Here is a 25,515-nt window from a genome sequence, read left to right on the forward strand (position 1 = left end):
AACAAAAAAAGTTTAAAAAACATGTTTTAAAAGATTTATTTCTCCACCTGCCATTTCTCTATAATTTGTCATGATTTTTTCCCTTTACAAGATACTGAGACTTTGTTCTTATTTTGATAAATTACTTACCTTGCACTGTGCTAATAATGTAATGCTAATGTATTAAACTAATCTAGGGAAAGAAATGAAAATATGATAGTAGAGATACTTAGTTTTATCATTAAGGCATTAAGAGTTTTAGCAATTAGACCTGTGCAAGCCTGTGCAAATCTCATTCTTTGGCTGAATTTTGCTTGTTTACACGAGGCCAATATTTGCCACCCTTTCAAAAGAATTGCACTGGCTGCTGTCCCACTGCATTTGGGTCAGAGCCTTGGCCCAAATGAAGCAGGGAAAAATGGATCAGGAAAATTGTGTTTGAGGAGGAGAATCAAAGTTGGGTTTGAGTCAGGAAATCAGGACCAAATAACCTGCAGGATTCTATTTGTTTCATAAATACCATCCTGTGGTAGGCAGAGGTCTCACTTTTACTTGACAGTAATTGCATTCAGGGCGATGTTACTTTTGTATAGTTTAGTTTTCCTTAAAGTCATAGCTCAGAAGAGGAAGTACTTTATAAAGTGAGGTGGCTCTAAAAGGATTATCTGCTCAGGCTAGAGTGAATTCTTCCCTTAATGCCATGATGTCTCAAACTCTTCCTCAGTCAAAAGAGGACACTTCAATTTATAACCAACTGCGGTTTGTCTCAGCTAGCACCAAAATCATGTTCAGAATTCAAATAGCCAAAACCCTTGGAGCCATCTGAGTGCCTTGTGCCGGCCTAGCACTTTTTCAGCCCTTCTTACGGGAGGAATAAATGCAGGTCATTCTGAAGTGATGGGACATGAGTCTGAACTTACCTGGTTTGGCACCAACTGACATTTTTATGATGTTAGAGATGCTGTTTGGAAATGAGACAAAAAAATCCTTTGGACTGAATTGCTTATAGTGCTTTTTTATGCTATGAATACACTGTGAGAGCAAAACTGGAACAAGTTATATTTGTAGCAGTAGTTTAGGAGGTGACTTTTTGTGGTGATGGAAATTTGTATTGAGCCTAACAGCAGTCACATTGCTGGTAAAATAAATGTTAAGTGAAGCACGAACAGCTTTAATTACTTGCATCTAATTCCACAGTGTGGAATTAATTCATTCACTCTATTTTTCCTAGGAAAGATAATTTTCTCTGTACTGGGTAAAACAAGTATTTCATATATATTTACATGTATCCCTCTTTGTTAATACATAAAAGTCAATAGATGTTTCCCTTCATGGCACAAATTCACAAAACACTGATTGAGTTTAGCTTGATCTTGGGGGCATGTTTTGGATTCATTTAAGCCTTTTTTTTTTTCTTCTATGCAAATTTGGTAAGCAACTTTTGGCTCAACATTATGCTTAGAGAGAAAAAAAAGGGAAAAAAAAGAAAAAAAGAATAAAAAACATCACCACAGACTTCTCGTGTGCATCAGCTGAGGGGTTAACATTGCTCAACTTCAATGGAACTGTTCACAGAAAGGCTGAGCTGCAGGGAGCTGCCTTTGACGGGCAGCGCAGCGCTCTGGGGTGGCTGCAGAGCAGCGCGCGCTTGGCGCCGTGTTGGGAGATGGGCTCTGTGAAGATGAATAACACCGGGGAATCGAGACTTGATTACTATGTCTCTTATGTTCACTGCTACAGCGTAGGTCTATTCTGCTATTTTTCTGCATGATTATTTTCTTTGAATTTCTTAGTGCGTGGTATTCTGTTCATAGTAACTTCAGCTTACTTTTTAAGTTTCTGTAGTGTTGGGGATTTTGTTCATTTTGTGGTTTTTGATATTAGCTTAAAGCTTTCAAATATTTCTTTAATTTCCTGATGTCACCATAGAACATTTTGAAAGAGAGAGGGCTGCTTATGTTGTATTCTAATTGAATGTGGTGATAGATTTTAAAATACTGTGGTGATAGTGTTTATTATTTAGAGTATCGTGATTATATTTCTTAAGCTTAAACTCCATCTATATCTAGGTTGTACCATATCTTAAAAATGATGTGGGTTTACTTTAGATATGTTGAAAATTATCTTTTTGCATTTTAGAGTCCTTCTAGTGTTTATAAGCATCTAAGATTTTTTGATTAGAAACTTGCATTGTACAGTTTTATATTACAAAACATTGTAAAAAAATGCATATACAAAATGGTTTTACTTTATGCATACTGTAAATGTATAAAACTGATTATGAATAGTTATTTGGGGTGTGTTAAATGTAACTTTTAAATGTAACTTTTAAATGTTCTGGGTATTATTGAGCGAGGTTCTTTTCAAGTATCTTTATAGTCTCTCTGTAAATGACCAATTCAGAAAAAACAGCTCTTACTCATATGACACTTTTTTCACTAAGACTCCTACAGTTCTATTATTTTAGCATTTAAAAGAACATGTGTGTCATCCCAATGCCTTGTCAGAGACAGGGGCATCATTAGTTGTCTCTCGAGATGCTATTTAGCACACAGCACTGGTGTATTAATGCCTTATGCCATCTTGAAAACACTGCAGGTGCTATTACGCCTTGTAAAGCACAGCTGCATGGAATTATCGTGGTAATTTGAATTGATCTTGTGCATTTAAAAGAAAGTCTATTTAAGGACATGAGGTTTTTTGATTATGTAATTATGTTTTTCATTGTACTCAGTGTCCCCAGTTTGCTAACTAGCCACTGGACTGATCCATCTCATCTTTTCTATGTCTGGAGGAAAATTTAAGCACGGAAGGCATCAAGGATACATCATACAGAGGGTGTCTGAATAAGAAAACATGTTAATTTTTTCAAATGTAGAGTAAAATTTCAGAAATTTATTTAGAGGCTGTCAAACACAGTAACATGAATCTCTTTTCTTTCACTATTTCCAAAAAAAAAAAAAAAAAAAAAATGAGAGGCAACAACAGATGCCCTACTGCAAAACAGTATGAATAATTCAATGTGCAGTTTTGATTAGTGTTATTTTTGTAGAAACAGTGTTTAAACATGTCTCTTGCATGTGTTTTACCTAGTCTTTGGTAGGTCTTTTCATAAGGTGGGAGGAAGCACAATGGATTCATGAAAATTGTGTTGTATGTTGCCACTGGTAAAAAATTTGAGAGAGATGCCACCCTGTGCCGTGTGCTCTGGGTACCCCGGCTGGGGCAGGGGAGTTGGACTGGATGATCCCTAGAGGTCTCTTCCAACCTTAACCGTTCTGTGATTCTGTGATATGTTCAATTATAATATCAATCTCAGAGCTCATCCCCAGGGAAGAAAATACAATTCCCAAAAATACATAGACTGATATGCTTAGTTGAGCACCATTTTCAGGAAGTGAAATACTGGTACAAATGAAACCTGAAGAGGAACTTAAGGTAAATCTATACTGCTGGATATGTAGCTTGTTGGTTCATCCTTTTCCAGGTCCTGATGCTGTTTTGCTGTCCCTCAAAAGAGCTCTTTCCTTTTTGGGGTGCAAGCTGCCCGCATGCTGTGCTGTGCTCCAGGAACGTGATGGGCAGTGTGAACGAGCTCTCATCCTGGGCTCGAGAAGGATAACGAACTGCATGTGCTGAGGTCCACGCTACTGCTGCTGTACTGCTTCATGTCCTAAACCGAAGCTTTAAATCAAGCATCCACATACCACAGTGCAGTGTAGATGAGCTGGAATTATTCACTCCTTCCTTTTTCCTCTGAGCTCTGTTAAACTTGCTGCTGTTCTAGCAAAAATCTCCTGGTGCTTCCTCTATGGACGGAGAGACTGCTAGCGCCTTTTCTTTTTTTTTTAGTTAAATATACATCTCATTGAAACATGTTTTATTATAGTTCTTGATGACAATTTCTTGATGTTTTATTGTAAGATTATTTTCCCCACAGTGGTCCATAAACATCAGAGGTCTTTTACTAAGACTTTTCACTGCAATAGTGAAGACATGACCACCTCAACGGGTTATAGTGGAAAATAATGCTGCTGTTAATAATACTAAAGAGACATATAGTTATTGTGTGTATGTCAGGATACAAACCCTTGTTGACTATTCATTACAAATTATACATGCCTGTGATTAAGGTTAGAAAAATATTCTGTTCTCCTTACATGCTATGATATTGTCATTGATTTAGGCGGGACTGAGGACACTTCATGATATTGGCCCTGAAATACGCCGAGCTATATCCTGTGACTTGCAAGATGATGAACCAGAAGAAAACAACCCAGAAGAAGAAGAAGATGTGTATAAAGTAATGTCAGAACATAATTACATGATGAATTATTTAATTATATAGTAAGATATTTCTAGAACGATATCATCCCTGAATATGAAATACTAATAACAAAGGCATATGTATATGTACGTGTGTATGTATGCACACACATATGATGTCATTAATACACCTGCATTTCATCAACAATTTAGAAAGTAGTTCTTAAGTGTAATGTCATTCTCCTGCCCTTAATTCTTTTTCACTATTTTTCCTCTCTATTTATTTTTTTAAAATATGAGCCTAGAAAATTAGCCATCTCAGACTGTGACAGTGGCATGGTTGAAGCTGCTGGTATCTTATCTTCTGCAGTGGTAGATAGAGTCAAGAGAAGAAATTCTGGGCAGCCAAATCACAACAGTTGTAGGGCTGTATAGTTTAAAACAAATGCCTGGAATTACACTGAAGCCAACTAAACATAAGGGCCAGTTTTGATTTCCTGTGAGGGATATCAGTAAGAATCTATCACAGAAAAATATTTTTCTTCTCTTTTTACATTCTAGATTTTCAATCCAACAATGAATGTTTCAAGTCAATATTATAACCAGGAGCTATTGCAAGGCATTAGCCAGCAAGAAAGCATAGTTTTCCACAAGCAATTCAGAAGAAGATGTAAAATCAGTACAGCAGCTAAGTCAGAAGTCTCCAAGCTCCTTAACTATGGACGAGGGTGTGGAGACAGTGCCCCAGTTACCATCAGTAGATGCATTTCTCTGCCAACTGTCATCTTACCTCCTGTCTTCTTTATATTCAGCTTCAGGACAGACTGCTGTCATCCAAGACCCACACCTGGCTAGACAGGGAGGCTACGTAATCTGGGTCAGATGTAAAACAGAGCTGCATGTCGTAGCTGTATTTTTGACAACACAGTTTACCACTTCATTCCTTCACACCTTCCTTTACCCTCTCAGGGCTGCTAAGCAGTTACTGCTCTGTCTTGTACCTCAGTGAGGAGAAGGAGTGGAACCACTGAAGCTTTAGTTAGTTTACTGCAGAGACACTCGTGAGCTGTTGCATGGCACTTGGTTCTGTCTGAGCGACACTCAGCAAAGCAAGGCCCCCAGGGAAGGGAAAGGATCCCCCAGGGTGTTACCAAAGCTGAGCAGACACATTCTTTTCTGAGGCAGCTAGTGCATGTGTGGGAATCTAGGCTTCCCCAGCCAATGCAGACATGGAAAAAGCTGGGTGTCACTTTTACTTGTAAGCAAAAAGATTAATGATCACTTCATAGTGTTGATTTGACTCTGAGGTACGAATACCGTCATTATCACCATCACATCGATATCACTCTAGGAGATCTCATCTGAAGCATTATAAAATTAGAATGAAAAATCACACGAATCGGTTACTTTTGTATGCATGTAGGAATGAAAAATAAGCTACCACTGTGAAAAATATGTTCTGTCATCTGATTTTTTTTCTCTTTTCCCAAAACAGAGAAATGGTGCCCTGTTTGGCAACCACATAAACCATATTAGCAGCGACAGACGAGATTCATTTCAACAGATCAACACCACACACCGTCCCTTACATGTTCAGCGACCTTCAATTCATTCTGCAAGTGATATTGAGAAAAACATGTATTCTCAGGCAGGAAATTCTGTATACCACAATCACAACTCTGTAGGAAAGCATGTTCCAAACTCAACAAATGCCAATCTTAATAATGCCAACATGTCCAAAGTTGTTCACGGAAAACACATCAATATTGGAAATCATGAGCATAGATCGGAAAACGGTTACCGTTCATACTCCAGAGCTGAGCATGAGAAGCGTAGAAGGCCGAGCAGTAGGAGGTAAACCTAGGATACTTGCTCTGTTTACATAAACTGTGCTATAAGAAAAGATAGTATGCTACATGAAAATAAATTTATAGGTGTACTTATTTTTTTTTTGCTTATGTTATATGTAACTTATTTAAAATATACTATGTATGGAGAAAGTATATAGCAAAGTATATATTATATTGGCATACTAAAGTTTGAAAATAGTTTTCTTTAAGACAAAATAATTAGTTGCAGCTCAGCCACTGTCATTACCAGTGAATTTCTGGGAACTACCTGATTTTAAAAATAACTTTCTCCATATTTTCATGGCTCACCTGGACAGAACTCGCTACTATGAAACCTACATAAGGTGAGTTAAACTACCCTGACATAACTAAAAATCACCTTTTTCTGAATTTCTGGGAGAAAAAGCAGTATAACTTTCAAAAATGACTATTTAGCAAGACATACGTGATGAGTTTTTAATAGTTCTCCTATTTGAAGTATATAACAATCTACATCCTGTGGTAGTTTTTAATGGCTGAATTTAGACATCTGTTTCAGATTTTTCTTGGAAGACCTAATTGAATGCTCCTTAATAACTTGCCAAAATAAAATAAGTTGCCAAACTTCAGGCATTTGATAGAGGCTACTTTTCTTCACAGTACTCTGAATTTGTGTTTTTCAAAAATGTCTGAAATATATTTGCCTTACTCATCATCACCATACTAATGCTTTTCATAATTGTATTGTAAGGAAATTAAGGGAGATGATCTTTAAGAGATTAGATACATTCTATGATGTTCTATCATTCCACAGAATTTACTGTACAACTGCATTCTGACTGAAAGAGGTTTTTTAATGTTTTTTTTTCTTTTTTTTTTTTCCTGGAAAGCGCCTAATAGAATTGTGAATGCAATATAATTAGTCCCAAGTATTTCTTTGCCACTTTCAGATCTGACTCTGGTGATGGGCGTCATCCTACTATTTGCCGTGAAGAACGTGAAGTTCAGGACTACTGCAATGATGATCATTGTTTGGGAGAGCAGGATTATTTCAGTGGAGAAGAATATTATGAGGAAGACAGTATGTTGCCAGGAAACAGGTGAGGACATTTGTTAACCTTGGCTCTAGCACTATCACTGTGACGTTGCCTTCAGGAAGCCACAGCTTCTGCAACAGCAGGTCCTGGCTTTGCAGTTCAGCCATTCAGTTGCAGCCGTCCAGGAAATGTTTGGAGAAACTTAGAAGAAAATCTGCAGTTGATTGGGAGTCTCTGATTATGTCTTGAAGAGTGAGATTGTTCTGGTATTTTTGAAGTACATACCTGTTATGAAACAGAACCTCTACTTGTTTTTCTTTCTTTTTTTTTTTTTTTTTTAATATGCCCCTTTTCTTCCAATACCTGATGAATTTTGAATTCAATAATATTCCCTTTCTCATTATGAAGTGAAAGATATTTGCACTTGCAGATTCATGAGAAGACTCACCTCCTTTGCAATAAATATGCTTCATCTTTGCAGAATAAATGAAACAACTCCACACGAGTGTCCTTCACTTTTATCTTGTTTTTTTTTTTTTTTTTTTTTTTTCTACTTTGAGGTCCAGTTCAGAAGAAGAACTTGTTTCCATTCTGTATTAGATCTGTAAGTGCATGTGCTCATGTCCCAGCCATGTGTCTCCTCCTATCTTTCTTTGCCACCTGGCTATGACAGGATTGGCTCCCTAAACTGCCTCTTATTGGTTTGCATAAAAGCTAAGTTTTGCAGACTTCTCAAAATCGGTCTATGTAAGTTAGAAACTAAGCTGTATCAACTTTCATTTTCTCAAAATCAGTTTGCATACAGAAATGAGATGTTTATGACTAAGCCACATGGGTCTGCCTGGTTCTATTTCTTTATCTTGTGTAGAGGAAATGTTTCAAAGTTATCTAGAAAAATACCAATAAGTAAACTTATGGAAACTCACTGAAATAATATTTTATTTACTGTATTTTAACTCAGGCATATGTATGACTACCACTGTAGATATCACTGTCGTGACTCAGATTTCGAGAGACCAAAAGGCTATCATCATCCACATGGGTTTTCTGAGGAAGATGATTCACAGATGTGTTATGATACAAAAAGATCTCCTAGGAGACGTCTGCTACCTCCAACACCAACACGTAAGTAGCTTGGCATCAGCTTGTTTGCAAATCTAGAATAATTTAAATTCATTGAGAGCTTCTCGTTCAAAAGGCTTCTTTGTGCCTCTGATTTTAAGCATGACATTGTTTGATGAACTTTGCTAGCAGAATGTTGCATGCAGCAGAAGCAGCTACCACCATGGGAGAGTGCTCATAGAACCACAGCTCTGCTCTGAAACTGCCTGGGAGACGGACTGCCAGAGGCCTGCACCAGCATCTGAGGGAATCTTTCTAACATTTCTTGCATCACTGATCAAATAATATAAAAATATTTAATTGGTAGTTCTGACTTGATTTGATAAATGAAGACAGAACAAGGTAGAATGCAATAGTGGTTTCTTTCAAAACTTTTATCAGAGGTTTTTGATCTCTATGCTCTTTATTCATACCTAGAATGTGTCAGCCAGAGCTGTTGTCTCTCTAGTGACTCACCTGCTGGCACTTCCCATTGCTCTTTAACTCAGACTTCTAGTGACATTGTAATTGGTCCCATTTACATCTTTACCTCAACCTATTTTAGCAAACACTAGAGATTGAAGTATGATAATTTTCAGGGAAAGCAGAACTAAGAGTGACTTTAATGGTGATTGTTTTTTTTCTCTCTCCTGGTACTTTTGAGAGGCCATTAGGTTTTAATGGGAGTTTCTCAAGTTCCTGTGAAAAATAAAACTGTTATCCTGGGCTAAGCATTCCATTTCAGGTTCACACTGAACTTCATTCTGCCCTCTCAGAAACATCTCTGCTTAAAACTCTGGACATTCCTTCTGAGAGAGAAAACATTTCCATCGTGAAGTTGTAGGTTGCATTAGTGACCTGTCTTGTTGCATGGATGAGCTAATAGACTTGTATACATTCTGGGCAGTGTTCAGATTTTTCACCTGTTTCCTTAATTTTCCTTCTCAGATTTTTGGCTTCCCATTATCTCAAGTGCAGTACTGTATTATCTGCGTTTCCAAAACCTCTTATGAATAGGCAAAGACTGAAAGCTCTTGGATTTGTGTCTTTGACTTTTGATACATCATGGATAGGAAACACTCTTGGTTTAGCTTGTAAAGCCTCAGAGATTTCCTCATTAGCGTCCAGCAGTACAGGTCTAGTGATAAACGTCATGACTATAAGTGAGGAATCAAAGTAGTGATACTTCTCACAAATTCAGGATGTTGAAAATCAGCAAGAATACTTTCAATAGCTTCAAGAGAGAACAATTTCATTTATTTGCTGTGCATTTTTCCAGTTTCACAGTATGGGGTTTGAGGCTGCAAGGCTGTATTGGGATTTCAGCTGCTGTTCAACATCATGATTTTGTTCATGCTGAAAATGACACAGAGAAATGATACCCAGGAGCTGGCTGCAGGGCACCCCCCACCCCAGTCAGTGTTGAGGGTCCCACTGAGACCAACTGAAACATTTCTGCATCAGTCAAACATCTTGATCTGTTTAGGATTTCTGCTTTTTCCTTTCCAGCATTTACATGAATAGTGAATGTCCTTCATAACAGCACAAATCGTAGTTTGCTGTTGTCATAAGTAACAGAACAGAAATCAGGAAACTATAACATTAATTGCCTTTGACTTGCAAAAATTTCTTTGTTATTCTCCCTATTGATATTTGCAAGGAACTGGGGATTTGGCATATCTTCTGGGAACCCTAGGTCATTTTACAGCAAAACTTGGAAGTGTCTGAGCCAATCTGCTGCCTAACAAATGCTTGCTTTGCAAAACATGACTGCTTCAAATTCTTGTGCTGGGTGCTCGTATGGTTTCTCCCTGCAGCTATATTTGCTCATGAGGAATCTGTACTCTCCCTTGTAGTCTTTTGCCTGCTTCTGTTAATCAACATAATTTATTAACATTTCTTATCGGGGATGGGGAGATATCTTTTTGTCTGTGTGACATTTGACCCACACCAGATTTATTGAAATACTGGACTTTGAGAAGAAAAAAAAAAAGTTTTTTATTTTTCTAATAAATTCTGGTTCTCCTGTAGCAAATAGACGATCTTCCTTTAACTTTGAATGCCTCCGCCGACAAAGTAGTCAAGATGAAATACCACTCTCTCCTTCTTTCCACCACCGCACTGCTTTACCACTTCACTTAATGCAACAGCAGGTAAATCCAAGACCTTTTTAAAGTAATAATTATGTCATTTTAGCTTCTTTATTGTACCGCTTCGATAGCAGTTTGAAACAGTGCTATTGGGCTATGCTGTTTGCCTATGCGCTGCTGCTAAGCATGTGTATGGCATGCTCTTGTAGTTGCTGGCTGCAAGGCTCTCAAATACCTTCCAAAATACACTGAAAGCAAAGAGGTTATCCCCAGTTAGTCATATTTGTGAGAATTTGCAAGTACAACATGCACGTCTTCCGTGGCTCATCAAACTGCTCTGAATATCTTTAAAAAGCTAGTGATTTCCACTAGCCTGGAGAATCCACACAGAATGCTTGTGAAATCATCAATACCTGCATAAAAACTTACATTACTAAGTCAGCTGCCTTTGACTTGATCACCTGGGTGAATTCCTGAAGATCCTGCACCGATTTACTGCTTCAGGGGAAATACCAAGATCTTTAAGTTAGCAGTTTTAGGCAAACTCATGTGTTTTGTGCAATTGCAGTCCTGTTTCTCCTTTATATGACTATTAAATATCAGAAAGTGTCACTTTATATATTGCTGCCTAAACAGTTGTTTTGAACTAACTGCTGAAATGAAAAACGAACCTCAGCTTGGCGGTTTGAGGCTGACTAACTTTGAAAATTCCTCCCCTTTCCAGGTCATGGCTGTTGCAGGTCTGGATTCCAGTAAAGCTCACAGACACTCACCGAGTCGTTCAACGCGTTCCTGGGCTACCCCACCTGCAACCCCTCCTGTCAGGGACCGTTCGCCGTACTACACACCCCTGATCCAGGTGGATAGGGCTGAATCCACGGAGCAGATGAATGGCAGCCTGCCGTCTTTGCACAGGAGCTCTTGGTACACAGATGACCCTGATATTTCCTACCGAACATTTACACCAGCCAATTTAACTGTACCTAATGACTTTAGGCATAAACATAGTGACAAACAGAGGAGTGCGGACAGTTTGGTGGAAGCGGTAAGTGTTACAGAAATCTCTGAATAGAGTGCCTGTCTGTTCTATTTCTTTGTTATTGTTGTTAACTGTAAAAAGCTTATAGTTCAGTCCACATTACCTCTTTGAGCATGTGATATTTCAACGCCAAAATGTTTTAGGTGAAGACAAGGGAACTTTTTGTCCATTGTAAAGGTTTTCCACCAAATCCAAATCTTAACATTAGTGTCAGATTTCCTGTATCACAGATGGAGATTTGCTCCTTCTGTGCAGGGTCCAAATTCATGACTGTTTTTGCACTAATCAAGAACAAGAACTCTGTGAGTTAATAAGAGAAGAGTGGAGGAGGACCACAAGGTCTGCTTTATAGATGTATTCAAGAAAATTAGGAATTCCTCCTTCGAAGGAGGGAGGGGGCTTTTAAGATAAAAGTATATAGAAGTTCTAAGGGTCCTAATTACTGTTCTTGCTTCCATCTATCACTTTCTTTCTGTTTAATTTTGGTTATAAATGGGATTTGCTTGCAGGAGTTTGCTTTCATGAACTCCTAAGTACCTAGAATGAACCTAGAATTCTACAATTCAGCCAGTTGCCCCAATTACAATATCTGAGATTTATAAACTTTTGTCTTCAGTACATCAAGCTGACATTTGAATTTTATTGAGATTCCTAAGTTTCTAAGCAAACAAACAAAGTGTCTTGCGTTTATATTAGCTCAGAAGTTGTTCAGTTAGGTTATTGCTAAATTGATACAGTGCAATTTGGAGCTATTTGGTTGTTCTTCGTTTATGCAGTTTTGCTGTGGGTTTCTGTAGTGAGTTACACGGAGTTTCCAGAGTTTTCCATAAATAAGAAACATTTGTATGATTTAGCTGTTCCTCTGTAAGTGCACTGAATATTTCATTCTCTCCCCCTCATCCCTCTGCCTACCAGGTACTTATATCTGAAGGCCTAGGAAGGTATGCAAAGGACCCTAAATTTGTTTCAGCTACAAAACATGAGATTGCTGATGCCTGTGACATGACTATTGATGAGATGGAAAGTGCAGCAAGCAATCTTCTCAATGGGAATATTAGCAATGGGACCAATGGGGATATGTTTCCCATTTTAAGCAGACAAGATTATGAACTTCAAGATTTTGGTCCTGGATACAGCGATGAAGAACCAGACACTGGACAATATGAAGAAGACTTAGCGGATGAAATGATATGCATTACAAGCTTATAGTATTTATAGTGAGGAAAATGATTTTAATAACAGAAAAAAAAAAAGTGCCTCACAGTTTAAAGATGCTAGGCACTAGCTGGAGTTAAGAACCAACTGAGTTTTGTACAAGCGATGTCACACCTCAAGGAAGCCATAACTAATAACCAGATTATCTCCAGGCTGCTGAAATGGGATGAGAGCTGCAGTGCATCGAGTCTCCTACCACGGAGTCTTTGGTTCCTCTATGGGAAGAAAAGGCTGTTGCAAAACCATGCAGATTCTGACAATCAGTTTTTTGAGGGCTAGAGTGGGATTTTGAGGTGTAATATCTTGCCTGTCCTTCAAACTTGTGCTGCTGTCTGTCATAGTAGAGCAGGATGTTGTCAATGAAAATGTCTGTATAAGTTCAGCAAAAAATTGTGTGGGGAACGACTACATAAGTGATGGCAACCAATAGTGTCATTACCTCAGCACTCAACAGCATATCAGCTATTCATTGCATATCCATCCTAATACTGTTTTCAAACTTGCCTCCTGATTTCTTTTCTTAATGCTCTTCTAAAATAGTTTGTCATGCTCTACCTGTTAGAGATCATGGAAAAAAAGAAGTTCGATACTGTTGTCATATGTAACACCAGTTTACATAGGATAATATCATTCAGATAGTCTGTTTTATGACTATCACGTTAAGGGCAAAATATACTGGAATAATTGCATTCTTACTAATGCACTTGCAACCAGGTTATAGTAGAATTAGATAAGATAGTTTGCTAAAAATTATATAGTAGAAATTATTGTAAATGAATTGTAATATACAATGATTTGTATTTGTAAAGAGATGTTCTATATTTTGTAATTATTGTACCGTAATTGAACTGCAGCAATATTTATGGACCCTGACTATTGTAACTCTCCACAGAATTCTAGATATAAGTATTTTTACTTGGAATATATAGATCTATAGCATAAATATTTAAATAGAGCCACTTCTCAGTATAAATCTCTTTTTTGGGATAAACTATCAAGTTTAAACTTGACAACATCTTTTTTTTAAATATTTGAGTCGATTGCATCGTTGTACATAAGGGATGTACAGTTGACTATCTGCAGTCTTATAATCGAAACGTGAAAGATTTGAAATTATTTTAACTTTTTGATTGACGACAAGCTGTGATTTTATTTTTGTATTAATCCCATGCTATAAATATTAAAAATCATTTAAAAAAATCAGCAGGTTCATGCCAGAGTATCACTGGCCATTACAGAATTAGTTTTGACCAAGTGTATGACCCTGAGGTACCTACTCCGATGTGAAACATCTAGGGCAGAAATTACTTCACAGGTAAGTGACATTACTTTATTGAGTGCTGTGTACTACTCTGCTCAGAAAAAAAATATGGTAGAAAAGTTCTTCACAGAACCAAAAAAGTTTATTATGTGAAAAATATACTATTTTGTTGCCTCTACCCTTCTGTCGCTCTACGTATACTATTTCAAAGATTTATTTTTATGCAATCAAAAGAGGGCTTAGATATTGTTCACAATGCAGTAGAACCGTGGTATGACTTTGAGGCTAATATAACCTTGGAGGAAAATCAAAAGTGTTGAAAACTACTGTCTATTTTGTTAGCACTGGATAACAATGACTTGTTCTAACAAGTTGTCTTATCAGGTTTTACCTGTAGTTCATATGCTAGAAAGCAATCCAGCTCACATTTTAAAAAATGTGATGTTTAACACATGTCAATAAACATTTTGTACATAATAATGATTTCGTATGAATACCTTACAAACTTCCTCTGGAATCATTCTTATTTCGAATGCCAGGATAAGTACTTAAAGGTTTGTAAATTATTTCTTGACCTACATCATTTTGTATTAGAACAAATGCAAAATGTTCTTCAGAATAAAACTGTGTAATAATTTTATTTACATGGGACTCCTTTTACTAATAGTTCTTCACCAAGAAGTTCAAAAAGTTAAATTCTGTTTGCAGTGTTTGGACAGAGGAAGGGAATATGTGGAATATAGTTATTAGTCTACATTCTCAGAGTAAGTATTTTATGAATAATTGGTATTAACCAGAAAAAAAAAAAGTGATTAGAGTTTTGGTATGAAAAAGGGTACCACTATCACTGCCCTAGATACAAATCTATGAAAATAATTAGGAAACTCCTGAATGAATCCCCTGAAAAATATCAAAACCAAATCTCTCTTGCCTTCTGCGAGGAAACACGTGGGTAGCTGGCCCAGCATTAGTCACTTCTGATTTGTTACATTTTCCAAGCTTACAAAAACAAACTTTACGAGAGCAAAATAAAGTCTCCAGATTTGACATGACTGTGAAATACCAGTGAGTAGTGTTCACAATTCCACACACTGTTGAAATGCTGTGGATTTCTGAAAATTCAACCATTTTTATGGCAGCTTGAAGCTGAACCCTTTTCTCCCTCCCCCCACCAAAAAAGTCATAGAAGTTACAAAATAGAGAAAAACTAGATGTTGTATAATTAAAACATACTTCATGAGTTTTCAGACTGTTTATGTGTGTGTATATAATGACAGAAAATATTTTAGTTAATCCTTAGAAAAGGAAGTGTTTCTTATACTGAAGTAACTTGAACTGTGTGTGCAAAAAAAATTGTTTTGGTCAGCTTTTCTTTCTTAATCTGATTGTCCCCAGCTGGAGCCCTCCAACTGCCTGGAACATCCGCGAGAAGCCCTTGCCATGGAAACACAGATACTGTCACTTACAGGGCGCTGCTGGCTCAGGTCACACTGGCAGGTCTAGTAACTTCCAAATTCTTAAGGCAAAATGCTTTTATAGTTAACTGTTTTCAAATACTTAATGTAAGCATCTCTTCATTTACAAAAAAAAAAAATAGTATCTGGATAAAATTCAGAATAAGATTGAATTAGACACCATACTCATTTCTTAAATAGATAAGACTCTAAAATATTCCTCCTGTCCTCTGCACAATAGCAAAACAGCAGCAAAGCAGCTAACTCTGAGCTAGCAGGCTGCAGGCGCTGCACAGAACTGGGCACAGTGCCTGGTAGCAGTTCTCATCTCACCCAGAGGCAAACAGTTTTAGCAGGAAATGTGCAGCAGCCAACAGACACAGTGCAGGAGAAACTGTCTGTGGTTTTGGGACACCTAAAGATTTCCCCAGGGAGCTGAAACTACCAAATAACTGGGCTGTTTCTGTAAGACTGCATCAAAGGAATGATATAATGGAGACTCAGCAGTGTCAGTGGGACCTAAACAGATAAAGCAACTGGAGCTTCACAGCACTGAAAATAATTTAAGTATTTTGAAGGGGAAGAATTTGCCAGGTACCTATATATTTCTAGAACTGCTAGAAAAGGTAATGATATTTTGAAAGAAATGCCTAGTTACGTGGTTGCACAGAGCAGCAGTGTGTACCTGTGCATGCAGTTTGACATGTATACGTAAGCTTGCAATTTCCTCATCTTTTAAGGCTTGACATAATGTGTGTGGCTCTGTGTGTGTCCTGTAGTTATGTAAGCCAGGGGCTAGTTACTCCTCTGCAGTTGTGTAACAGCAATTCCCATGGTGCATGCCTAGTGTGCAAACCCATGTTATTAACCTGCAGACACAGAGACTCCAATAGTCACTCTTTCCAAACCACTTCCCATTTCAACTGAACTGAACTTTGGAAAGTCGTGCCAGATTGTGTTATTCTGAGTACCCTGGTATTTGGAATCAAGTGAGACTAAGATACCTTAAATGAAAATCATAAAAGCATTAGTCCTAAATAAAAGCTATTTTCCATAGAAAGGAAGACTAAACAAGTTCATTCTCTCTTCAAAAGCAGTTGCATCAGATGAGGTATCTTATTGACACAGCTAATCAATCACCTATTACTTAAATATTCTTGCTGCATCTTAGATTCCTAAGGAATACATCAAACAGAAAAGGTTTACCTGACTCCTCCTGGGGCAGACTTCACTGCTGTCGCTTTCTGTCTTCAGTGTTTCCGTTTACTCTTTTTGCAGATACTCCAGTGAATTAAGTTTTTCTCCTCAGTTAATAGCAGGGCTTTCCACTACTGCTTTGCAGCAGCACCAGGTAGAAGTATCTGCCTTAAACATCTGCAGTTGTCCCTCTAGCCAGCATTTGAGTCAGCAGTTTTTTTACAATCTGCTCTAACAGTGTAAAATTCCATGCTTTTTTTTTCTGGGGAAAAAAAACTTTTATTCTTCCATTCATTGAAAGGCCTGAGCAAACTATAAGCAGGTTACTCACAGCTCTAAATTCCGTATTTACAGTATTTTCAGCATTTTCTAGAAGTTGGATGCTGAGTTTTTTGTTATCCTCTGTGGGCTGGTAACAGTCCCTTGATTAGGATTTACATTATCTAGTGTAATGACTCAGGCCACAGAAGCATTTGCTTTATGATTTTACAACTGCTTAGTCACTAGTTGTTTCAGAATAATTAATAAACCCATACAAATCTGAGTTCAATTTCTTTAGTTTCTTTTATTCGGTATATGAAAGTTAAGACTTGCACAGAAAACAGCCATGAAAGATGATGTCATCTTTTACACATCTGAAAATATTTAAACAAAGACATAATTCCTAACTAAAGTATAAACATTGGTTCATTAAACTACCTGTCTTTAAAAAAAAAAAAAAAAAAAAAAACCCACAGATCATCTGTATCTAATCTGATGCAGTGATTTTGAGTAACTTCTTATTTTAAACCTATCTATCTTGGCTTTAATTTTTTGTTGTTTTGTTTTTGTTTTAATAAAGCTCGTGCAATAGTCAGGCACCATTCGGAATACTTCCTCAGAAATTGTTTTTGATGAGACTCATCTCTGAGCAAAGGCCACTAACTTTAAGGAAGATATGGAAAGTGCAGGCGCTGCAGTCAGTGATAAAGTGGCACAACCAAAGCAGCTCAAACGGTGAACGGAATGCTGCTAAGCTGCGTACCAAAAGGACAGGAGAAATTCAAGTTTTGCAATGTACTTTTTCAGCTCCTGTTCTGCCCTTCTTAGAGAAATAATTCAAGTGTTTGGTAAGTACAGTGTATATCTTCTTTCTGTAGGCTAAGAATGCTGAGTATGGCTGAAGTTGAATTTCAGTGAGGGTTTGTAAACTCTGCATTGCTCCCATTAGAAAAATAAAATAAAAATTCTGGGCACGTATAGGTCCTCGCTCTCCTGGGAATGCTAACAAAGTGCATTGTCTCAGGATTGGGCGAGTTTTAAATATATGCTTACAATTCCTTAGCCAGTCTTGGCAGGATGTGGGGATTACTGGCTAGCTGTTATCCTGGATAACCTGCTTACAAGAGTTAAAAATCCTTCCTTTGACTAACAGAGCATAACATAGTGATTTCAAAGCAATATGCATTCATCTCTTCATGCAATTATACAGTGTATCTGGCTTACATGTGCAACTCACCCATCATTTAGAAATAGTTTCTCTTAAAAAAAAAAAAAAAAAATTCCCCCTCTCCCCCAAAGCCATGTTTAACTAAAATGAACCGTTTGAGCCAAATGATTTAAAAATTCATTAGGTAGCCTAGTGATAGTCTAGTGGATCAAATTCATAATTATTTTAACAATGAGATGTTGTTTTGCATGGTAATTATTTTTGGGCATCTCCTGCAGGAGATCCCAACATGCTGCTAAAAGGCAAAGTAGCAAAGGCTGTGCGAGAATGAGAACATTGTTCATCGCTGCGTTTCCAGGGTCTTGGGCCTGTACACAGGGACATTTCTCTCATGAAGTGGGGGGAGCCCCTTAATCATATCCGCAGCCTTCTCTGCTATCATGATAGTTGGGGCGTTCAAATTCCCACTGACAACACTAGGCATTATGGAGGCATCTACTACTCTCAAGTTTTCAACTCCAATTACTTTTGTTTGTGGATCCACTACAGCGCTGCTGTCTGCAAGCTGGCCCATTTTACAGGTGCAGGAAGGGTGATAAGCACTATCAGCCTTCTGCCTTATGAAAGCATCTATTTCTTTGTCAGACTGAACATGGTCTCCTGGTTGAATTTCAGGCCCACAAAATTTTTCAAACGCTTTTTGAGCAAAGATCTCTCTGGTCAACTTGACACATTGGCGGAATTCCCAAATATCTTTTTCTGTACGGAGAGAAAACAAGATGAGTTTAAGTACGCTCTTCACTTAACAATACTTCCCTGTACATAACATGAAAAATAACATCAAAGAACTTTTTTTTCAGAATCACAGATATTTCTATTCATTGTCTGTTCCATTACACACCCCAAGGTTAAGTGAGCTAAGAATTGTTCTTTATTTCCCTGTACTCACTTTCTAGCCAAGAACACTAGTCAGAGCACAGGGAACCAAGACCCACTGCTCCAGAGCAGAGGGATGAGCAAAGAGGGTGGTGCTGCAGTCCTGAATTCTTTTTGACTCACACAGTGTTTTGCACAATGATCTCTTTAATACTGACTTTTATAAGCAGAAAATAAATAACAATGTACCAACCAGCACTTCCTAGTTGGTCTTGAATAGATAGGCAAATTTGCTAGGGAAAGAGGAAGGAATGAAGCTGACATGAGAGCTAAGAGAAGCTGCATTTACCGGTTGACATGTAGTTAGGTTCAATGATAGGATGGTCGTTTGGGTTTGTAGTCTTCAGCTTCAGCCAGCCTATGCTGCTGCTCCTCATGGGCCCCACGTGCACCTGCAAAACATCCGCAACACTGTGACTCAGTCCGACCCGACACATTTCAGAACTCAATATGCCTCTTTTTTTGCAATTCAAACTGCCTTTATAAATTAATCAAATGTTAGGATAATGAAAAAGCCCAAAATGTGAACATTATTTTATATATAGAAGCTGTAAATATGATATTGCATGCTGAGAAGGGAGAAATATACTTATGCTTGCAATTGTCTTTTAAATGAAAAATTACATTTTTTAATTTAAAAATTTAAAATCAATCATTCCAGTTTAGTGGTAGCTCAGTATTCAGGGGACCAAATTTCTTTCATCACTGTAGAAAATACATTAGCAAGAATGAACAAGTACATTCAGTAACAGTTTCCTGGCATTAGGACAGAATTTTTTGCCATCTGCATACAAAAGTTGATATAAAAGAAAATAAAGGTATTACAAATTATGGATAAAATTATACACAGACAAGATTCTAAAACAGGTCTTGCATTTGCATCGAGTAATAGATACACCACATCCAGCCCCCAGCATAAACCTCTGCCTAAACGGTGGTGGAAAAGGGACCACCTCGTTTGGGTTTTGTGCAGTATCCAGCACTATGGCAACCAAATCCACAGCACTATGGCACAGTGCTGCACAGTGCAAACAGGACAACACAGCTGTATTTTACCAGAGATAAATGGCAAGATAATTTTGATAGCATATCAAACAGTAAGTCCATAGTTTTCCCCCGGTGAAGGGGATCAGCCAAGTTCTTATTATAATACAGAAAAAATCAGTATATAGCCAAATTATCCTCATTCATAATAAAGTGTAGGCCTCCTTGCTAATTGCCACAGGACACTAGTGCAGGAGGCCTTTCAGCAGCTCACCTGGAAAGCTTCCATGGTGGAAGCAGCCCGGCCATGATCAATCACCTGAGAGGGGAGAAAGTGGAACTGAATGTCAGGGTGAGGAACCCCCGCTTGGCTTCGGATAAAACCACCAGATTCCAGATGTGCAGTTGCTCCCTCACCTAGAGAGTGTAAACAAGAGGGAAAATGCCACTAAAGACATCAAAAAAATCCAAGGAAATTGCTTCTTAACCCTTGCTTCACCACTACAAATAATTGATATTCACAGAGGAAATTTCCTACCTGTAAACTTCCAAAGCCATTCTAAACCAATTTTCACCATGTTAATTGGCTTTTGTGCATTATACAGAGTGATAGGCTTGGTGCACCTCTGCTGGACGTACACTTCTAAGTGATCTTGGAGGTTCTGGCCTACTCCTGATTAAAAGGTTAAAAATGGGGTGAGGAGAGAAAAAAAAAGGAAGAAAAACAGAGTTATTTCACACAGAAAAACTATATACAATATTGCTACCAGAAAACAGCATAAATGGGCACTAAACTAACCCCTTACAAAGGCAATGTTGACTAACACCAAAATCATGAATCATAATGGTCTTTTGCTCATATCAGAATAAGGTTTTACACAAAAATAACATAAATAGGATGAAAATAGAAAGCTAAATGGCATATGTTTATGAGATTTGTTCTGAAAGGCCAGATATGATTTCTGAATATAGTATCGGTTTTTCTAGTTTACAGGATATTTTTCATAAATCTATGCTATTCCTTCCATGTTTGAGTATAGATGGGACAACCTGCTGCAGATGAAAATTCTTCCTTCAAATTTCCAAATGATAACTAAGCTGCTTTTCCTTAGGGCTGCTTGCTGTCAGTTTTCAGATGAACCAGTGAATGTTTCTGCTGTAACTTAGTTAGTTTCAGTCCACACAACCTGACTACCAAAAACCCCTGGGCTCAACTCCGTTACTTAGTGGTCTTTGAATTGCATCCTTAGAAAGGTAAAAGGTGAAAAGAAATAAGAATATTACCAGGAAGGTGGCAAATAACAGGGATCCCCAGTTTTTTTAGATCATCTGCATTGCCAATTCCAGATAACATAAGCAGCTGTGGAGAATTTATGGCACCACCACTTAAAATAACTTCTTTACTGGCAAATGCCTAAAATGAAGTGAGCACAAAAAAAATTAACGTTATTAAGCCTGATCTGAAGACAGGCAACAAATAAGGAGGCCCTGTTAGGCTATGCCACTTGGGTTCAATTTAGACACCTTTCCCCCACTCCTCCTCCCCACTCTAGGTGCTTTTTCTACAGAAGTTTCTGTAGAAAGAAATGATCAGGCTTTCAATTTGAACATTTCCATATTTATTCCCATGTTTATAACATGCTCAAACTGTAGTTCAGTCAGTAATAGGGCTGCCAGCAACTCCTGTGCTACTTGCCAGGAAAAAAAGTATCGATGTTTGGATCAGTTAGCCCAGTGTCTGCTGCATTTTCTGTAAGAGTTATTAAACATAAACTGACACTCTCAGGGACACTTTGAATTCAGAGACAAGAGAGCTCAAAAATCCTCAAGAGCTTATTTCCTCCATTGAACCAAGATTGATGTTTGGTTTCTCTGCTCATTTAAGTCCTCAGAAGCCCATCAGTCCCTCACACGCGACTGTAAAATCTCTGGCAGCATGCATGCATATATGTAAACATACACACATATATTTTATTTATATATATATATATATATTCTGTTTTGTTAACAGACTTTTCTGTGCTTCACAGTTCATTTTCTAAAACCTTCTCTGCAATGTTTCTGGTACATCTTCCTTCCACTTTTGTCAAGATATTTTCTCACTTTTGCATTGTCAAAATCGTCCCCTGTGTCATTCACACCTGGGGAGCTACTACATTTTCCCTTTTCTTACAACTCCTAAATTTAGGATTAGGGAAAAAAACAAACAAACAAACCTCTGTTGTGCTTTTCACTGTTAAAAGAGAAAAATATGTGCTCAGTGAAAACATATTCACACCCCTTTCCTTTTGCTGTGAAAGAAGGGGATGTGGGTGAACTTGGCCTTTTGTCAAACTACCCCTTTCTTTTCCAGTGACAGGGCTCATGAACACTCACATTCAATGCACTCCACTCTCCCTGCTCGAAGGGAGTAACAGCAGGCACACAGAGATAACAGCAGGCACACAGAGGTAACACCAGGCACACAGAGATAACAGCAGGCACACAGAGGTAACAGCAGGCACACAGCAGTCCAGGCATGCGACGATGCCTCTGAACCTCCTCTCATTACCCAGCCAAACCCACAGGGCTGCAAGGATCTTGCATTGCTCAGCTGCCTGCTTCTCCTCTTTTGCAGAATTTAAGGTGCTATCTTGAGTTGCTCCTTGTTTTTATTTTAGGATATTTAGCTTCTAAAGCAACATGAAAAAAAGAGAAGTGTTAATTGTTTCTGTAGTATAGTGACAGTTAATAGATTTCCAAGGAAAGCATATTAACTTGCGATAATTCTCTTATTTTTGTATGACACCACATCTATATGGAATGATGGCAAATGAGATTTTTCTTCATAATCAAATTAAAATCTCAAAAGAAAATAAATCAATTTTCAGAATTATTTTTCAGAAAGACCAGCATTTCAGCACAACAGTGAATATGCTGAGACAGGGTGTGATTACAGATAGGTTCCTCCCAAACACTCTTGAGTAATCTCAAGATACAGCCTGTCCCTCAGTTCTGAAAGAAGGAATGTGGGGAAATGTATTTGGGAGATTAATATCTGAATCAATACAACTGAAATATCACCTACTGTAAAATAATTCACAAGGAATAACCTCCTGGAAAAAAAAAAACTTACAATATAGCATCCTAAAAGAAGATCTCACACATTTTGTGAAGTAAGATAACACTTTTAACAAACCTCTTTTTTTCTTCAAAACAGTGTTTCAGTTTTGTTTTGACAAATGTTTTTCATACAGAAAAGTAAAATTTCTTACCTTTTTCCTTTGCCCATTTTCCATATACTCAACACCAATGGCTTTCGTTCCTTGAAACAAGATTTTTGTTACTATCGTCTTCTCTGTGACTGACAAATTTGGGCGTGATATGGCTGGCCGAAGGTAAGCGCTGGCTGTGCTCCATCTTTGACCTGCAGTGCATATTTACATTAAATATCAAAATAGCCATGCTCATCATCTTCAAGATTTTCCTGCATAGCAATCAGGATAATTATATAGGAAAAAGGAGAAAACATTCTTGTGTAGCATTCAAAGCAAATGTGATGCAATGTAATAAGTAAAGATTTTAACATGTTGAACTTCCCAAAGGCATTCTGAAAGCTACCCTCCTTTCTAAAATTAACTATAGATCGAGACTTGCAAGCCAATATAATATTCACTGAAACACACACTACACTGATAGGAAGCTGCTGCAAGATGAGTAGAGAATATAGTTAAGAGTGCAGTAGTTCTTTGCTAAGCCAAACAACAAAATGGCATTTGGTGCGGATTACAGGTCTGTATTCCACAGAGCTTTCTGAAATACTACTGATGCCTCAGACACACAACTTGAGGAACCCTTTGTGATTTACCTTTGTGTATAGTCATATCCATCCAGCCAAATCCTTCTTGCTGATAACCATTCATGTCATCTGTGAACGGATACCCAGCTTGCTGGGCTGCCTCCAGGAACGCACGGTGAAGAGGATGGTTTGTTTTCCCCCTTGACACATGCAGGGGTCCATTTCCTCCTCTGTACTGATCCGGTCCCAGTTCATGTGTCTGTGCCTTCTTAAAATAAGGCAAGCAATGCTCATAGTCCCATCCCACAGCCCCTTCCCTGCTCCATCGATTATAATCTTCCGCGTGCCCGCGGATGTAGACCATAGCGTTGAGGGATGAGGAGCCGCCCCACACTCTGCCGCGGGGCCAGTACATAACTCGGTTGTCCATGTGCTTTTGTGGCACTGTGTGGTAATACCAGTTATAGCTCTCGTCACAGAGGTTGTATGTCAACGCAGAAGGCATGTGAATCTTCCACATCAGCCTTTTACTCCCCAGAAGGGTGTCTTTAGGGCCTGCTTCCAGAAGCAGCACGGTACTGAGAGGGTCCTCAGTGAGCCTGCTGGCCAACACGCAGCCTGCCGAGCCAGCTCCAACGATGACGTAGTCGTGAGAAGCTGCATTTTCAGCACTGAGCTGAGCCAGCGCGCGCAACGCTGAAAACTTGCTGCCCAAGACGGGCCTTAGTCTGCGCGCTCTCAGCAGCGCTCCTGTTACTTGGGGCATTTCACTCACAGGGCTGTAACATTTAACTCTCATTAGATACGACATCCTTACTAATAGCATCACTCTTGTGGGAATTCTGTCATAAAATCCAATGTTTTTTCCTAGAAAAACAACAGAAAAGTCCCAAAGAAGAAGTAAGACTCATTGCAGTGTATGATGTCTAAAATATCAGTTGTTTTCTACATGAAAGGTGCGTGTGCTAATGATTTCTTAGCCACTTGGCAGCTATTTAATCTATTGTAAAATACAGTAGTTTTGCTGCAAAGGGCAGTGGATGTTGGAAAGATATAGCAGGTCAAAACATCTTTCCATAATGGTTTGTGTTATCCCAGACTTTTGACTTGCTTCTGGTTCCTGAGGTGGCTACGGGAGGCACCATGAGATTTTCAAGCCTTTGCCAAAACCATAAATGACGGGAACCTTTACTTATCCAGTAGTCTCACTTCATCTGCCTCTAGTAAAAGTGAATTTAAGAAAAGATCTCTGGAGTCAGTGATACTGGATGGCCGATTCACGACAGTGGAAATGATGAGAATGCCAGACCTCACCTGAGACAATGTCACCACAAAATACATGCTTAACAATGAACCTCATTTTCAACTATCTCAAAAGTGAAAAATGATTTTTTTGAGGCAAATACAATATTTGAGACTTCTACAAAGTGAACAAACAAATGCATTGGAAAAGAGTTCGCTCTGCTAAAAAAAATTCAGCAGAGCGGTCTGATTTCAGAGTGAAAATTGAAAACACCTGATTCTCACATGGCAGATTCAAAATGGATCCCAGCTGAAGGTAGGGGGCTGCTTTTAACATGGTAGTTTGGTAGTGCAAAAAGTTTGGTGGCTCCTTGTGACACAGCAGAAGAAAATCGTAAAAGGTAGGGTGTTTTTACTTGTTTCTAATTTATTTCACTTGTGTTCAGGAGTGGTACATTTCTATAGTGTTTTAACTGCAGAATTGACAGATTGTGGTATTTTGTTGCTTCAGGTGTAGGGTCTATAGTGTTGGGGCATAGGGGCCTGGGCTCTTGTAATGTGGAAAAGATCCCTTAGCTCTGTAAGCTGAGTGGTGTTTGTGATGGTGAAGACTTACTCTGAGAGGTAAAGTGCTCAAATTTCCTTCCCTGAGGAAGGAAGAACTTTCAGATTTTGGTT

At 38.2% G+C, this 25,515-nt stretch overlaps 2 protein-coding genes across 3 annotated transcripts in view; one reads left to right on the forward strand and one right to left on the reverse strand.

Moving 5' to 3' along the window:
- Window positions 1-13,674, forward strand: part of CACNA1D (calcium voltage-gated channel subunit alpha1 D) — a 156,205-nt gene extending 142,531 nt beyond the window's left edge. For both annotated transcript variants that reach the window (XM_088532046.1, XM_088532047.1), the window contains exons 42-49: window positions 4,166-4,282; window positions 5,741-6,099; window positions 6,413-6,439; window positions 7,025-7,174; window positions 8,073-8,236; window positions 10,244-10,365; window positions 11,027-11,347; window positions 12,257-13,674. In XM_088532046.1, coding sequence (XP_088388172.1) covers window positions 4,166-4,282; window positions 5,741-6,099; window positions 6,413-6,439; window positions 7,025-7,174; window positions 8,073-8,236; window positions 10,244-10,365; window positions 11,027-11,347; window positions 12,257-12,550 — 1,554 coding nt within the window. In that variant the 3' untranslated portion in view covers window positions 12,551-13,674. The remainder of the gene's footprint in view (window positions 1-4,165; window positions 4,283-5,740; window positions 6,100-6,412; window positions 6,440-7,024; window positions 7,175-8,072; window positions 8,237-10,243; window positions 10,366-11,026; window positions 11,348-12,256) is intronic.
- Window positions 13,675-18,197: 4,523 nt separating this feature from the next.
- CHDH (choline dehydrogenase) lies at window positions 18,198-24,498 on the reverse strand. The gene is made up of 7 exons (XM_010228211.2): window positions 23,665-24,498; window positions 23,072-23,223; window positions 21,102-21,231; window positions 20,356-20,490; window positions 20,092-20,234; window positions 19,123-19,225; window positions 18,198-18,656 (listed from the first exon to the last, which is right to left on the reverse strand). Exons 1-7 carry the CDS (start codon window positions 24,419-24,421, stop codon window positions 18,238-18,240), a joined length of 1,839 nt encoding a protein of 612 aa, XP_010226513.2. The 5' UTR covers window positions 24,422-24,498; the 3' UTR covers window positions 18,198-18,237.
- Between the last annotated feature and the right edge of the window lie 1,017 nt (window positions 24,499-25,515).

The sequence above is a fragment of the Tinamus guttatus genome, unplaced genomic scaffold (genome assembly GCF_059628265.1).
Source record: "Tinamus guttatus ecotype Peru unplaced genomic scaffold, ASM5962826v1 Tinamus_guttatus_pri_ptg000451l, whole genome shotgun sequence".
Classification (NCBI taxonomy): domain Eukaryota; kingdom Metazoa; phylum Chordata; class Aves; order Tinamiformes; family Tinamidae; genus Tinamus; species Tinamus guttatus.

Bases quoted from the DNA above. Each gene is read 5' to 3' on its own strand.
- CHDH (XM_010228211.2), bottom strand. From the start codon at position 24,421: ATGCTATTAGTAAGGATGTCGTATCTAATGAGAGTTAAATGTTACAGC. The intron at 20,491-21,101 runs GTAATATTCTTA...CCTTTTAATCAG, and splicing joins TGTTATTTGCCACCTTCCTG to GAGTAGGCCAGAACCTCCAA. The intron at 20,235-20,355 runs GTAGGAAATTTC...TACACTCTCTAG, and splicing joins ATGGCTTTGGAAGTTTACAG to GTGAGGGAGCAACTGCACAT.